Consider the following 17,131-nt stretch of genomic DNA (forward strand, 5'->3'; position numbering starts at 1 on the left):
TACCGAAAAGAATAAAATTTTAAAAGGAATTGAAGAAAACTCTCTGGAGCTTGCAGAGTGTGTACCCTCTCCTGAGGGCACTTTTTTCTAAACTGCCTGTGGGAGGGGGCATAGTTCCTTTGGACCCCATCTAAAACCCATTGTACTAAGTCTTCCCAATATCCCTTATGGATGCTAGAGAAATTCTGTGTAGTTAAAAAGAATACTTTATTAAACAGGTGTTCACAAATTTCAAGCTATTGCCGAACACACCCTACCATTCCCTCAGTTTGCTCTCTTTGCAAGTATAACAAAGGAGACGTTTTGGAAGACTTTTCAAAGTATATGTTAATATGTGAGCTATTAATAATTCCCTCAAGAAAAAATAATGTACTGTGTAAAGGAGGAGCAGAAAACTGAAACTCCAAGATTGCAACTATTACAAATTGCTTATCTTCAGCAGCTAACCAACTGTCTCAGATGTACTGTAAGACTGTCTTAATCGGACTTGCTATAACTTAACTTCAGGGGCAGCTGGTGTGGGAATCACAAAGTGAATATTCATATTCAAAACAGTCCATCAAAAATTGAACATCTGAGACCAGGTAATTACAACCTAAAAAATAAGAATTTACTTACCGATAATTCTATTTCTCGTAGTCCGTAGTGGATGCTGGGGACTCCGTCAGGACCATGGGGTTTAGCGGCTCCGCAGGAGACAGGGCACAAAAGTAAAAGCTTTAGGATCAGGTGGTGTGCACTGGCTCCTCCCCCTATGACCCTCCTCCAAGCCTCAGTTAGGATACTGTGCCCGGACGAGCGTACACAATAAGGAAGGATTTTGAATCCCGGGTAAGACTCATACCAGCCACACCAATCACACTGTACAACCTGTGATCTGAACCCAGTTAACAGCATGATAACAGCGGAGCATCTGAAAAGATGGCTCACAACAATAATAACCCGATTTTTGTAACAATAACTATGTACAAGTATTGCAGACAATCCGCACTTGGGATGGGCGCCCAGCATCCACTATGGACTACGAGAAATAGAATTATCGGTAAGTAAATTCTTATTTTCTCTGACGTCCTAAGTGGATGCTGGGGACTCCGTCAGGACCATGGGGATTATACCAAAGCTCCCAAACGGGCGGGAGAGTGCGGATGACTCTGCAGCACCGAATGAGAGAACTCCAGGTCCTCCTCAGTCAGGGTGTGCCCCTGACCAAGTATCAGCTCGGCAAAGTTGTAAAGCCGAGACCCCTCGGGCAGCCGCCCAAGATGAGCCCACCTTCCTTGTGGAATGGGCATTTACACATTTTGGCTGTGGCAGGCCTGCCACAGAATGTGCAAGCTGAATTGTACTACACATCCAACTAGCAATCGTCTGCTTAGAAGCAAGAGCACCCAGTTTGTTGGGTGCATACAGGATAACAGCAAGTCAGTTTTCCTGACTCCAGCCGTCCTGGAAACTATATTTTCAGGGCCCTGACAACATCTAGCAACTTGGAGTCCTCCAAGTCCCTAGTAGCCGCAGGTACCACAATAAGCTGGTTCGGGTGAAACACTGACACCACCTTAGGGAGAAACTGGGGATGAGTCCGCAGCTCTGCCCTGTCCGAATGGACAATCAGATATGGGCTTTTTTGAGACAAACGCCGCCAATTCTGACACTCGCCTGGCCGAGGCCAGGGCCAACAGCATGGTCACTTTCCCTGTGAGATATTTCAAATCCACAGATTTGAGCGGTTTAAACCAATGTGATTTTAGGAATCCCAGAACTACGTTGAGATCCCACAGTGCCACTGGAGGCACAAAAGGGGGTTGTATATGCAGTACTCCCTTGACAAACTTCTGGACTTCAGGAACTGAAGCCAATTCTTTCTGGAAGAAAATCGACAGGGCCGAAATTTGAACCTTAATGGACCCCAATTTGAGGCCCATAGACACTCCTGTTTGCAGGAAATGCAGGAAACGACCGAGTTGAAATTTCTTCCTGGGGCCTTCCTGGCCTCACACCACGCAACATATTTTCGCCACATGTGGTGATAATGTTGTGCGGTCACCTCCTTCCTGGCTTTGACCAGGGTAGGAATGACCTCTTCCGGAATGCCTTTTTCCCTTAGGATCCGGCGTTCAACCGCCATGCCGTCAAACGCAGCCGCGGTAAGTCTTGGAACAGACATGGTACTTGCTGAAGCAAGTCCCTTCTTAGCGGCAGAGGCCATGAGTCCTCTGTGAGCATCTCTTGAAGTTCCGGGTACCAAGTCCTTCTTGGCCAATCCGGAGCCACGAGTATAGTTCTTACTCCTCTACGTCTTATAATTCTCAATACCTTGGGTATGAGAAGCAGAGGAGGGAAGACATACACCGACTGGTACACCCACGGTGTTACCAGAACGTCCACAGCTATTGCCTGAGGGTCTTTTGACCTGGCGCAATACTTGTCCAGTTTTTTGTTCAGGCGGGACGCCATCATGTCCACCTTTGGTCTTTTCCAACGGTTCACAATCATGTGGAAGACTTCCCGATGAAGTCCCCACTCTCCCGGGTGGAGGTTGTGCCTGCTGAGGAAGTCTGCTTCCCAGTTGTCCACTCCCGGAATGAACACTGCTGACAGTGCTATCACATGATTTTCCGCCCAGCGAAAAATCCTTGCAGTTTCTGCCATTGCCCTCCTGCTTCTTGTGCCGCCCTGTCTGTTTACGTGGGCGACTGCCGTGATGTTGTCCCACTGGATCAATACCGGCTGACCTTGAAGCAGAGGTCTTGCTAAGCTTAGAGCATTGTAAATTGCCCTTAGCTCCAGTATATTTATGTGGAGAAAAATCTCCAGACTTGATCACACTCCCTGGAAATTTTTTCCCTGTGTGACTGCTCCCCAGCCTCTCAGGCTGGCCTCCGTGGTCACCAGCATCCAATCCTGAATGCCGAATCTGCGGCCCTCTAGAAGATGAGCACTCTGTAACCACCACAGGAGAGACACCCTTGTCCTTGGAGATAGGGTTATCCGCTGATGCATCTGAAAATGCGATCCGGACCATTTGTCCAGCAGATCCCACTGAAAAGTTCTTGCGTGGAATCTGCCGAATGGAATCGCTTCGTAATAAGCCACCATTTTTCCCAGGACTCTTGTGCAATGATGCACTGACACTTTTCCTGGTTTTAGGAGGTTCCTGACTAGCTCGGATAACTCCCTGGCTTTCTCCTCCGGGAGAAACACCTTTTTCTGGACTGTGTCCAGAACCATCCCTAGGAACAGCAGACGTGTCGTCGGAAACGGCTGCGATTTTGGATATTTAGAATCCACCCGTGCTGTCGTAGAACTACTTGAGATAGTGCTACTCCGACTTCCAACTGTTCTCTGGACCTTGTCCTTATCAGGAGATCGTCCAAGTAAGGGATAATTAAGACGCCTTTTCTTTGAAGAAGAATCATCATTTTGGCCATTACTTTGGTAAAGACCCGGGGTGCCGTGGACAATCCAAACGGCAGCGTCTGAAACTGATAGTGACAGTTCCGTACCACGAACCTGAGGTACCCTTGGTGAGAAGGGCAATTTGGGACATGGAGGTAAGCATCCTTGATGTCCAGGGACACCATATAGTCCCCTTCTTCCTGGTTCGCTATCACTGCTCTGAGTGACTCCATCTTGATTTGAACCTTTGTATGTAAGTGTTCAAAGATTTCCCATTTAGAATAGGTCTCACCGAGCCGTCTGGCTTCAGTACCACAATATAGTGTGGAATAATACCCCTTTCCTTGTTGTAGGAGGGGTACTTTGATTATCACCTGCTGGGAATACAGCTTGTGAATTGTTTCCAATACTGCCTCCCTGTCGGAAGAAGACGTTGGTAAAGCAGACATCAGGAGCCTGCGAGGGGGAGACGTCTCGAATCTCCAGTCTGTACCCCTGGGATCCTACTTGTAGGATCCAGGGGTCCACTTGCGAGTGAGCCCACTACGCGCTGAAACTCTTGAGACGACCCCCCACCGCACTTGAGTCCGCTTGTACGGCCCCAGCGTCATGCTGAGGACTTGGCAGAAGCTGTGGAGGGCTTCTGTTCCTGGGAATGGGCTGCCTGCTGCAGTCTTCTTCCCTTTCCTCTATCCCTGGGCAGATATGACTGGCCTTTTGCCCGCTTGCCCTTATGGGGACGAAAGGACTGAGGCTGAAAAGACGGTGTCTTTTTCTGCTGAGATGTGATTTGGGGTAAAAAAGGTGGATTTTCCAGCTGTTGCCGAGGCCACCAGGTCCGATGGACCGACCCCAAATAACTCCTCCCCTTTATACGGCCATACTTCCATGTGCCGTTTGGAATCTGCATCACCTGACCACTGTCGTGTCCATAAACATCTTCTGGCAGATATGGACATCGCACTTACTCTTGATGCCAGAGTGCAAATATCCCTCTGTGCATCTCGCATATATAGAAATGCATCCTTTAAATGCTCTATAGTCAATAAAATACTGTCCCTGTCACGGGTATCAATATTTTCAGTCAGGGAATCCGACCAAGCCACCCCAGCGCTGCACATCCAGGCTGAGGCGATCGCTGGTCGCAGTATAACACCAGTATGTGTGTATATACCTTTTTAGGATATTTTCCAGCCTCTCAGCTGGCTCCTTGAGGGCGGCCCTATCTGGGGACCGTACCGCCACTTGTTTTGATAAGCGTGTGAGCGCCTTATCCACCCTAAAGGGTGTTTCCCAACGCGTCCTAACTTCTGGCGGGAAAGGGTATACCGCCAATAATTTTCTATCGGGGGAAACCCACGCATCATCACACACTTTATTTAATTTATCTGATTCAGGAAAAACTACAGGTAGTTTTTTCACACCCCACATAATACCCTTCTTGTGGTACTTGTAGTATCAGAAATATGTAACACCTCCTTCATTGCCCTTAACATGTAACGTGTGGCCCTAAAGGAAAATACGTTTGTTTCTTCACCGTCGACACTGGAGTCAGTGTCCGTGTCTGTGTCGACCGACTGAGGTAAATGAGCGTTTTACAGCCCCTGACGGTGTTTGAGACGCCTGGACAGGTACTAATTTGTTTGCCGGCCGTCTCATGTCGTCAACCGACCTTGCAGCGTGTTGACATTATCACGTAATTCCTTAAATAAGCCATCCATTCCGGTGTCGACTCCCTAGAGAGTGACATCACCATTTCAGGCAATTGCTCCGCCTCCTCACCAACATCGTCCTCATACATGTCGACACACACGTACCGACACACAGCACACACACAGGGAATGCTCTGATAGAGGACAGGACCCCACTAGCCCTTTGGGGAGACAGAGGGAGAGTTTGCCAGCACACACCAAAAACGCTATAATTATACAGGGACAACCTTTATATAAGTGTTTTTCCCTTATAGCATTTTAATATATATATATACATATCGCCAAATAAGTGCCCCCCCTCTCTGTTTTAACCCTGTTTCTGTAGTGCAGTGCAGGGGAGAGCCTGGGAGCCTTCCCACCAGCATTTCTGTGAGGGAAAATGGCGCTGTGTGCTGAGGAGAATAGGCCCCGCCCCCTTTTCGGCGGGCTTCTTCTCCCGTTTTTCTGAGACCTGGCAGGGGTTAAATACATCCATATAGCCCCCAGGGGCTATATGTGATGTATTTTTAGCCAGAATAAGGTACTATCATTGCTGCCCAGGGCGCCCCCCCCCAGCGCCCTGCACCCTCAGTGACCGCTGCTATGAAGTGTGCTGACAACAATGGCGCACAGCTGCAGTGCTGTGCGCTACCTTATGAAGACTGAAGAGTCTTCTGCCGCCGTTTCTGGACCTTCACTTTTCGGCATCTGCAAGGGGGGTCGGCGGCGCGGCCCCGGGACGAACCCCAGGGTGAGACCTGTGTTCCGACTCCCTCTGGAGCTAATGGTGTCCAGTAGCCTAAGAAGCCAATCCATCCTGCACGCAGGTGAGTTCACTTCTCTCCCCTAAGTCCCTCGTAGCAGTGAGCCTGTTGCCAGCAGGACTCACTGAAAATAAAAAACCTAACAAACTTTTACTCTAAGCAGCTCTTTAGGAGAGCCACCTAGATTGCACCCTGCTCGGACGGGCACAAAAACCTAACTGAGGCTTGGAGGAGGGTCATAGGGGGAGGAGCCAGTGCACACCACCTGATCGGAAAGCTTTACTTTTGTGCCCTGTCTCCTGCGGAGCCGCTAATCCCCATGGTCCTGACGGAGTCCCCAGCATCCACTTAGGACGTCAGAGAAACTGACAATTGTCAGCTGATCGTATAACATGTTACGTCTGCTTACAAAACATTCTGCTGCATCGTCCATGATGCCTAGCTGGAAACGCTGTTCATCTTGAAACGTCTTGGCAAGGGCACTGCGGAGCGCATCAGATGGTAGAACTTTCTCACTGCTACATTGAAACTGATTGAAAATCCCCTATAAAAAAAATGGATAACATTTTAAAACTTTTAACATTTAATCCATGAACAGACTGCATTAACACTTTTACTGTACATTTAAAGCAAGGGTCTTCAACCTGCGGCCCTCCAGCTCCTGTGGAACTACACATCCCAGCATGACCTGCCTGTTTTAGCATACCTTAATAGGAAAACTGTGGCAGGGCATGCTGGGATGTGTAGTTTCACAGCAGCTGGAGGGCCACAGGTTGAAGACCCATGATTTAAGGATTATAACCTACAAGCATGTTTTGGGGGGATTATTAGAGGAAACTGGAATGCATGCATAAAAAAAGGGGTGACTTTAAAACCTGCATACATTTGGGGCCGTGGTCAGAATAATACACATGGCTCCAGCGCTGTGAGGCGGCAGGGTTGAATCACTGCGCCACACTGCCACCTTGAAGTTAAACAAGCTGAAAATTAGGTTTTAAATTCAAAATTGAGAAACTGTTTCTGTTAATATTTATGTTCCGTAGAGTATGCTAGTGTGGATCGATGGGTCGACCAGAAATAGACTGGGTCAAAAGGTAAACAGGACAGGAAAAAGGTAGACATCACAAAATGTCGACAGGTATAAACGGTTGGCAGGAACAAAAGATAGACAGGGTCAAAAAGTCGACAAGTTTTTGTCACTTTTTTATGTTTAACCACAAGTATACAAAATTAGTGGAAATGTGAACACTTGCGGGCTTGCTTCGCTTGCCACACTTCGGGGAAGGTACCTCGATCCGCTACTGCTGCTCTCAGGTACAGGTTACTATTCCCAATTATAGTCCACGTGGATAGTAAATGATGGAAAACAAAAAAAACACTTGTGTTGACCATGTGTGTGTAGACCAGTCATACCGACCATTCCAATTTGTCGACCTTTTACATGTTGATATTTTGACCATGTTGACACCCTTTTTACCTGTCAACCATATGGGGTCGACCTATCATCCATAATCCATCCTTTGCATGGCATCTGCCGTACATAATTATCTTATATATATTTCTCTTATATACACAAGGCTGAGAAATAGCCTATCAGTGATATACTGATAAGCTCTCAGGGGGATGCATCTCATGGCAAAGTGTGTTCAGATGTGTCCATATACACCTATACTCAAATTGTGTCAAGTAACCCATGTAGCAAGCCACAGACTTAGCCACGCCAGAACACTAATCCTAAGTAGCTAGTACACTATAAGTGAGCTAAAACACAAAACTGAGGAAAAAGTACACAATCTAGGGTAAAAGGGCAAAAGACAGATCTGATAGATGCTGAATGTACGTATGTCATCCGTAAGTGTTCACAGCACAAGACAGGATGACAATAGTAGCAGGGAGTCTACACAATAAATACAAGTTGGTCAGAGACACTAAAGGTGTCCTACACCCATTTATTTCCTTTAAAAACTATTTTGGTACACAGTAACAATGATGCCTCTAAACCTAACTACGCATGTAACATACCAAAGCAATGATGCTGCTTAAATGGCAGTGCAATTTATATGATGCAGGCAACACGCATTACCTATAATATTTCAGTTCTCTTCCTAAGCCGGATAAGTAGCATAGCCACTTCATGTTAAAGACAGAAGAATACATCATTTTTTTATTTTTTTTTAAAGAATAAAAGTGTGTGACCCATTCGGACAATCATGCACCACAAATATAAGGAAGAGGGGCACTTCCAACTACACTCACACTCTTTCTGGGTCAGCTGGCAGGAAAATATAGCTCATTCTGCTTCCTCTGTACTTTTTTGGCACAGAAGAATCATGCTGTTAGAGTACAAGGTACTCCTGTATAGAGAACAAACTGTCACTTCATTTTCCTACTGGAATGATTAAATACAATGAAGCAAGTATCAACAATTATTTCCGACACTGGCAGATAAAATATGTCTTTACTAGGTCTCTGTCAGTCAGTACGATTTAATATTTTCATTTTATTTGATGATTGGAGGATTATTCAGCCTATCAATTCATTAGGAAGCAGTGACATCTCTGAGGCATAAGCCACAAAGGGCCTCAAGTTTCACTGTGTCACTTATTCCAAATGAACGGATAATGTGAATTCAAATGGATATTGTTTCGGCACACAAAATTGCTCTCTTTGGAGTGTATAAGACAGATACCCTTCCAAATACAGCTCACATATAATCTATTAGTATTTAGGTTCTCTGGGTTGCTAGTTCTTGGCTTTGCATGAGTTGTCTTTTGTCATCCTACAATTTCCCAACTCTCTGACCCCATCATGCTCCCATCTCTTTTCTCCCCATCTACTCCATGCATCTCTTTCACCTTTTTCTCCCAACTTTCTCGCTCTTTCCCCCTCTACCTTCCATCTTTCTTTTTCCCCTTCTTCCTCCCATCTCTCTCCCTTTTCTTTTAAGCATGTTTTATAATAGATATATGCATCCCATCACTGAGCTGTGAATGGGGGGGGAGGGGGATGTATTACCCATTCTAAAGAGTGAAGAACTGAACAAGTGGAGTTGCCATAAAACTGATCAGCTTCTACATATCATTTTATAGAAAGTACTAGATAAATACTAGCTAGAAGCTGCATAATTGCTATGGGCAACTTCTCCACTCTCCAAGGTATGACACATTTCCCCCTAGATTCAGCAAATGATTAACATAACTACACAAATTCTACATATTATGTGAATAGAAATGGCAACGTATACAGTCCTCGAAATGTGTACAAATTTTGTTTTCAGGCTATTGACAGTGTTTAAGCCATAAGCACAGTAGGCAAAAATGCTGCACAATGCACTTCTAACATCAAAATGTCTGTTCTTCTTTGGATTCAAACTTTCCGTATGTCCCCACAGGCAAATCTGATAATAGAGGATATCAGGCATGTATTGTAAATGACAAGTTTAGGACACGCTCTTCCAACTAGGGTAAGTCTCCCCCTTCCCAGTTGCCAGAAGGACATGTAATCCAGTTATATACTAGACTGCATATATCGTAGAAGTTTTTCACTTTACCCCTGAATTATGCACATCTGGATTAGTATTACTTTGCAAAATTGTGTCCCGAAGGATTGGTGGGGAAGCATTTCTATAGTAGAGCTCGAGGGGTCTAATTCCAAAAACTCCTGCTATCCCAGCGATTTGTACCCAACCAAAAGTGACAGCAGTACAATAACTGTTAATAAACAGTAATTTAAAATATACCGTATATGTACTTTGTTTTTTCCTCGTATATCAGATTAATTTTATGCTACTACTGACATACGTAAAGGATGCTTTCACATAGTTCTTATAACTCATTGTCTTTTGAAAGTTTGTAAATTAAAATAAATGTGCCACGTGTGTAAATATTGCCATACAGCTTAGTTGTTTGCACAAAATTGTCCCAGGAATGCAATGTTTGGTGTCAACTAAGCCTTTAAAATGAATTCCCATTAGACTGACAATACTTTTAATTCTAAGCATTCAATCTATTATGCCCATTTTCCAAATGATATTGTCTGACCTGTGTGGCCAGCTTTAGGCCCCCTCCATCTAGTGGCAGACTGACCACTTATATTTGCATAAATTATATAATCTTGGATATAAAGAAGGGCCTCACTAAAGCAGATGGCTATCCATTAGCTTACTATTGACTCTATATTAATTTTCATGACAGAACCTTAGAGAAGCTACCCTTTGGCAAACTCCGCTCCAAGATTTCCCAGCCAGTCAAGCCAGTTCTGCATACCTGACAGCTGCATTTAATCTGGAAAATGTAGGTTGCTAGAGAACCAGACAGGTGATTACTCTTTAGCTGGTTGGGGGCGGGGTATGTGGAGGTAGACCATATATAATACACAGATATATGTCCATCCAGAATGATATCTTCTAAACCTATCAAAATATTCCAAGGGGGGCTCCAAATGTCAATTAGAGACACTTACAGAGGCACAAAATAAGTGATGGCGAAACAGGGGACATAACTCCCATATAAAGTAATGTCACCTATGTCTGAATGAGTCTTAAACAATCCACAAACTTAATAATAAAATGTCCTTCCACCCCTTTATGGGATGACCCTGATTTTCCCCCAGGTTTCTCAAAGGCGCGCGCGCGCACACACACACACACACACACACACACACACACACACACACACACACACACGTGGTACAAGATTCCTACTTTTCCTAGGTATGTCATAGACCTTATTGAGGGTACCTATTGGTGTACATTAGACACCATATCCCAGAAAATCCAAATTCCCTGCCCCAGGCCTTTTGATTATTTCCAATTGCGATCTAAATTTTCTGCCTAAACCATCTGTCTTTAGACGACACATTTTGAGAGGATTTATTATTCTTCCCTACGTAGGAGCATTATATATATTTTATATTCCACGCTCCATTCCTAGGATTGGGAACCTGTACTGCCACATGAAAGTCGCTGGGAGAGGGACTTGGGCCCTCCTCCAGGAGATGAAGTTTGGCAGATTATAAAACAAAACGTTGCTCAATAATACATTTCCTCCCTCATTAAGGAAAACTCATATAAAATATACACAAGATGGAATCTGGTACCCTCAAGGCTCCATAAAATTTACCAGACGTCCTCACCTTTGTGTTGGCGTGGTTGTGGCTTAACAGGGGATTTAATTTATATTTGGTGGAACTGCCAAATGATACGTCCTTATTGGATAAAAATTAAATCTTCTGAGAGAGATATTCCAATCACGAATTGCTCTTAGCCCATGGACAGCTTTATTGGGGCTCACGATAGCAGGCCTTCGTGCCCCCATCGAATGAAATGGTTCTTCATGTATAACATGCTGCTAGAGGTATCCTACCCTTGTTTTGTAAGCAATCTTCTCCTCCTCCCATGCATATGAGGTTGTCCAAAATATGATTTATTGTTTCCACGCTTTACATGATACCCTGGATAAATTTGAGAAAATATGAAATCCGTGGTTTGTTTATTCCACTGCTCCCCCTTCCGGGAGATGAGATTCTGGATTAATTTCCGCTTAGGTTCCTTTCCAACATTTACCCTTACAGCTCTCACGTATTTTGCCACAAGTTACCTTCTCTCTGTCCTTGGAGTTGGCCCACATACTTTTGCAGGTTAGCTCCATGTTTCTGAACTGTTGGCTTCGTCCACTCTTCGTCCCCTCTCTCTCCTTCTTCCTATTCTTCTCCCCTCTTTTTCTTTCATTCTCTTTCCTTTCCTCCTTTCTTGGATCTTAATTTCCTTAACATATGTTAACACTGTAAATGCGATGCAACGTTTATTCTGCTGAACCGTATCAGGACGACCATGTTTTGTGCTTTATTCTATTGTTGGATGTCTACATATCACCACTTGTTTTCTGTATGGTTCTGTATAAAGCTTTGCAATAAAAAAATACTCTTTAAACAAAATAAATGTTTCTTCCATTTATTATTATTACTATTCTTCTTCTAATAATAATAATAATAATAATAATAATAATAATAATAAAATGTCCCCATTTCCTATAATTCACTTTGGGAAGGTCATATATAGATAGCATTAACACTGTTAACATACAAAGAAATAAAGCCAAATATTCACCTGCTTTCACTATGGTGATAACTAGGTCTTGCCAAAGTGTTCCAATCTCAGTAATATATGTAATAAAGTGAATAGGTGGAAGTGGGTGCCGGTTAGCGTTCCCACGTGTTTCAGTCATATCAGCAGCCTTTTTTTAAGGATCATCATAGTGATATTAGGTGAACACTCCCTTTTATTTCTTTCTATGATCACTAATTGGGAGAGTCGTTACCCCCCAAACACTACGGAGGATCCCAGCACTGGTGGCATAATTGCACCCCACCATCTAAACTACTGTTAACATGACATGTTTTCTTGCTTCTAGGTGGAGAACTAATGGTCTAACACAAATAAGTTATGCTTCATAAAGAAAATGGTAACAGACGATGTGGGAATCCCTGGGCGACTGTTCAATTTTACCATTCATGACCTTTTTACATAATGTACTCTCCCTCGGAATACATACAATCAACAAGCTTTTCACAAGTACTGGCAGTAATCATAATGTTTACAATTATACTACCTGCGCTGGGAAATGCTTTAAGTAGCCGATGTCCGGATGCTACCATTCCATGGTCAACCTAGGTCTAGACCACTACATACCTTCTCCCTATATCTTATTATTTATCCGTTATTTGCCTTCGCTCCCCCCATACTTTGTACCTGCATATTGGCATAGAATCGTTTTACATGCATCGGGCCAGACGTTACAAGTAAAACTTCCAGATTTGTGCATTCTTTAGTCCTCTACATACTGCCTAAGGATCAATAACTATTCGCGTTAGTTACAAAGATATATTGGATTGGCCAAAGAAAAAAAGAAACAATTGTCTCTAAAACAATGAAGTCTAAATGATTATAGTAGCCGTGGCTTTGCTAAAAACACTGTACATTTTCCCGGTGAGGTGTACTGTACATGGTTTATGCATTCAGTAATTTGTTTTTTTCCTACCGTCATTCCCCATTTACAGTAGTACCAACTCTTTATCACTTTTTTTTATTCTGCAGTACAATTAACATAGAAATATTATTTAGGAGAGGGGAAAAAAATGAATATAAAACATCAAAGGAAATTTGAGACAATAAAAAGTGAAATTATGGATGGTATAAAGGATAGAAAGGGCATCAGTTATATTGGTTCCAGGGGTCCCATGTTTTAGAAAAAAACCAGAGAGGTGTTCTGGATAATACTTAACATAAATTCCATGTTGTAAATATGTCAGACCCAAGGAAAATGGGCCAGTAATACCCGTAAGAGAGGTAATCAAGTTTCTGACCAGAATAGGTGGAGCTTAGGACAGTCCCACCATATATGAATAAAATGTGCCTTCCAACATCCGGTGTGTATACTAGGGTCCATTTTATGAAGGTGGGTGGTGACATAGTACCACCTATAGAGTAATTTGTATGTTTATACCATAATACACACATCAAGGGGTGCTAGCAGCCACGCTGCTGCAGAGCTCCTCACAGTCGTCTGCGTCCAAGACTTCCCTCAGGTTAGCTCCCCAGGCAGACTCGTGAGGGTCCTTATAATGAGTAGAAGGAGTCTGTAGGTCAGTATAGAGAATGAAAATAAGGGCCTTGGTAGAAGCTTATTGGAGACACAAGTGGTGAGAGTTCTAGCTGATAAGTGGCTTTAACAACAGTATAAAAATGTCACAATTGGAGAAAATGGAAGAAATTTTTATGAGGGATATTCAATTTCTCCTGTACTTCAAAGAACAAGGGGAAGGAAGGACTGCTACTAATGTCATTTAAAAATCTAGCACCCTGTTTGTATCCAGGGTTTGTATGAAAGAAAGGAGAGACCTGGGAGAGACAGTGGTATAAGGGGTCTAGGAGATGGAGCCAAACCATAAATGCAGTTAGTGAAATCCCAAATTTCCAGAGAATGTTGAATAACTGGATGCAGAAGGGTGGATTTTGGTTGATGGCTTCAAGAAATCCACAGGAGGGAGGAGGCGGAGCAATATCCAAGTGAGTCAGCCTCAATCGTAGTCCAAACCATCTCTGGGTGAGCCGGGTTGAGAAGTGGTAGCGCTTGAAGTCAGGAACGCCTAGGGCCCCACCCTGAGATGATCTCTGAAGAATCTGAAACCGGATTCTAGGAAGCTGCCCAGACCAAATAAATTGTTGTGCAGGGTGCCTCAAAATGTAAAGACATGGTGAGGAGTATTGGTTGAGTCCATGATAGTCAAAAGAACATTATCTGCATAGAGGACGATTTAGTGAGCACCAATGGAGATCCCATAAATGTCAGGGTTGGCATGAATCTTGACAACCAAAAACAAGGGGAGATAGGGGGCAACCTTGCCTACTGCCCCTGCATATTGTGAACACCATGATGTGTACCACTGCGGCCTTTGGGTTACAGTAAAGGGCCTCAATACCAAGAAACTTGCAGCCAAAACCCATCTCTACCTTTTTACTGTCAAGTCTATCCTCAGAACATGCTTTCAGAGTTCAAATGCTGGAGCTCTCCAAGCATTGTACTAGCATGAAAAGGGGATAGAGGTGATGTCAACATTAGAGATGACAGGATAAAAAGCAGAGGTGTTTATGGTTAGCATAACTATTACTGAGGATAATAAATAGGAAGCAAGTTGTGTAACGGGTAAATAATATAGGTAGCGGAATACAAATTTATTTTTTTTGCTCACAGACCCCTCATATTCAAGGAAAAGGCTAGTTAATGGAATAACTCTACTTGTGCGGTGTGTTAATTAGCGGCGCTAACTGAATATGCCCCATTGGCATATTCCATATGCCCCATTATATAATTTTAAGTAGTAAAAAGTTTTATAGAACAGAGTAAACTCCTAGCAAAAAACTATTTCATACAATGTGCCTGTGGATTAATCTTTTTAATGGGCACAGCATTTCTCTCTCCACAAACATCTATTTAGAAAATGAGTGGGTACACACAGCACACATTCTTCCAGCTCAGCCATTGTTTTAGATCTTAAGAGAGCCGCCTGGATTAGTCTGTCTCCACGTTTTAATTAACAGAGCAAAGTGGTAAAAAATGAAACACTTTCTCATAAGACTTGTTGTTCAGATTCAGCTCTGTGAACTCAGTGACGGTGTAGGGCAGAGGTTCCCAAACTGTGTGCCATGGCTCCCTGGGGTGCCTCGGGACACTTGCAGGGGTGCCCTGGGTTGGTGGTCCAAGACCAATTCAAATTATTCATGGTCAATATAATAGGCAAAACCAGTGCTGGTGGCTGCCAGTCATAAAATATGTGGCCAAACAGAAGCAAATCTTGTCCCTCACCACACAACTGACCCTAAGGATGACATATAAACGCAATCTACTTAATGTAATATTTCTTTCGAAATTTCTCAATAAGAAATTTTTGGCCATGGGGTGCCGTGAAAAAAAATTCTGATATTCTAGGGTGCAGTGATTCAAAAAAGTTTGGAAACCACTGGTGTAGGGTGTTCAGGAGAGTTAAAAAGGTGCTAATGGGCTTAAGTCATTTTCAACTGAAATTGATTACCTTTACTTAAACAATACTTTTGCACAATTGTGTTCTGTTGACTTCATACTAGTATTTACAATGCACTCATCTAGAGTGACGGCATATAATGAAAGGTTGTTGTAAATATATTCCAAGGCAAAACAATACAGGAATGCCTAAACTACTACAATAAAGATGCATAGAGAAGTGTGTGCTACAGTTGAACCAGTGTGGCATAGTAATTGTCTGCTGTGGGCATGATCATGTTATATTGTTGTTGATTTGTAAGGCACCACAGTGTCGGACACTTGGGAAAACAGAACATACATAGAACAGGGACAAGATAAGCAAAATAAAACTAGATGTGTGAATACAGCACACTCAGAGGAGTTTATAATCTAATGATAAGATGTCAGAGCTGAGCCCCGAGACATGAGTGTGCCTTGGAATAGATACAAGGAGAGTAATCAAGGTGTACCATTATAAAAAGAGTATAGGTGATAGTAGTGTAGGCTCTAATAAAGAGGTTGGTTTTCAGGGAACATCTGAAATAATCTGCGTTACTATGAACGAGCCATGGTTATTCAATTGGCTAAACAGACTGGACATCCTGGACAAGGAGGATTATTGGACAGATTTAGAATATCAAAGCTTGGAGATAGATAAAAAGGCAAACTACAGTCCAAACATCATCTTTCACAAATGTGACCTGGGAATTTGCAAGTCTAGCAAACCGGCAAATTCACTGTCTCAGCACGACCATGGTAATATAGTCTAACACTACACATATATGTCCAAAACAATATTTTTTTAAAATAAGAGGTCCTAAAAGGGCATGCTGGATTGGACAGATTCTTACAGATGGTGGTATTCACAATATCGCCCAGATTGCTGGACACAAAAGGAGTGCTGCTTTTCCTTCTGAATTTTTGGCCAAATAAATTCTCCAACATAAAATGGTTTCAGGAATTTCCTTATAGAAAACTGTGTGTCATTATAATATCCATTTCAAACCACATATGAATAAGTGTAGCACTTAAGTCATCAGAATTATAATTTAGTATCTGAACAAGTCATAGCACAATTACCTTTCAATCTCATAATCTCAACCTCCAGGATCTAGTTTATCCACATTGTTAGCATATTGCTTTAGTTACGACATCTTTTAAATATACATTGGCTTGTATTCACAAGAGAAGACAGCAGATTAGTAAAGTAGGTAATTGGCGACATTTAATCAATACCATGACCAGGGTCTGATAGAATCTATTATTCAAGCAACAATGGTTTCCTTTTATATGCCACCTGACAACTCCAACAATGGTTCTTAAAGTCAGTGTACACATCGGTTCCTTCTGCGGCTACATTATGACTCATTGAGACGGAAATCTAGTAGAAGGAAGTAGGTCACTGCATAATAATGCAATCTCTATATTGATTTTAAAAATTACACTGTAAAGGGGGTACACACGGAGCGATGTTTACTTAATTTCTAAGCAATCTGTTCGCTGTTGCTAGATTGCATACAGGCACAATCTAGCAGGTTGCTCATTTCACCGCTGGGTGAAATGAGCGGCCCCCCGTATCTGTCCCTCCCCCTCGCTCAGCACATCGCTCTGTGCTGAGCAGGGATGAAGGGGGGGGATGTGTGCTGAGCGGTTCGCTCAGCACACATCTCCCGTCTGTACGGCCCTTAAATCTAAAGGATTTCAGGATTTATAAAAGGAT

At 43.1% G+C, this 17,131-nt stretch overlaps 1 protein-coding gene across 5 annotated transcripts in view; it reads right to left on the reverse strand.

The window, feature by feature from the left end:
* USP54 (ubiquitin specific peptidase 54) overlaps positions 1-17,131 on the reverse strand; it is a 282,921-nt gene that overhangs the window by 59,059 nt on the left and 206,731 nt on the right. For all 5 annotated transcript variants that reach the window (XM_063961329.1, XM_063961328.1, XM_063961326.1 and 2 more), the window contains one exon: positions 6,264-6,398. In XM_063961329.1, the coding sequence (XP_063817399.1) occupies positions 6,264-6,398 (135 nt within the window). The remainder of the gene's footprint in view (positions 1-6,263; positions 6,399-17,131) is intronic.

This window comes from Pseudophryne corroboree, chromosome 3 (genome assembly GCF_028390025.1).
Source record: "Pseudophryne corroboree isolate aPseCor3 chromosome 3, aPseCor3.hap2, whole genome shotgun sequence".
NCBI lineage: Eukaryota > Metazoa > Chordata > Amphibia > Anura > Myobatrachidae > Pseudophryne > Pseudophryne corroboree.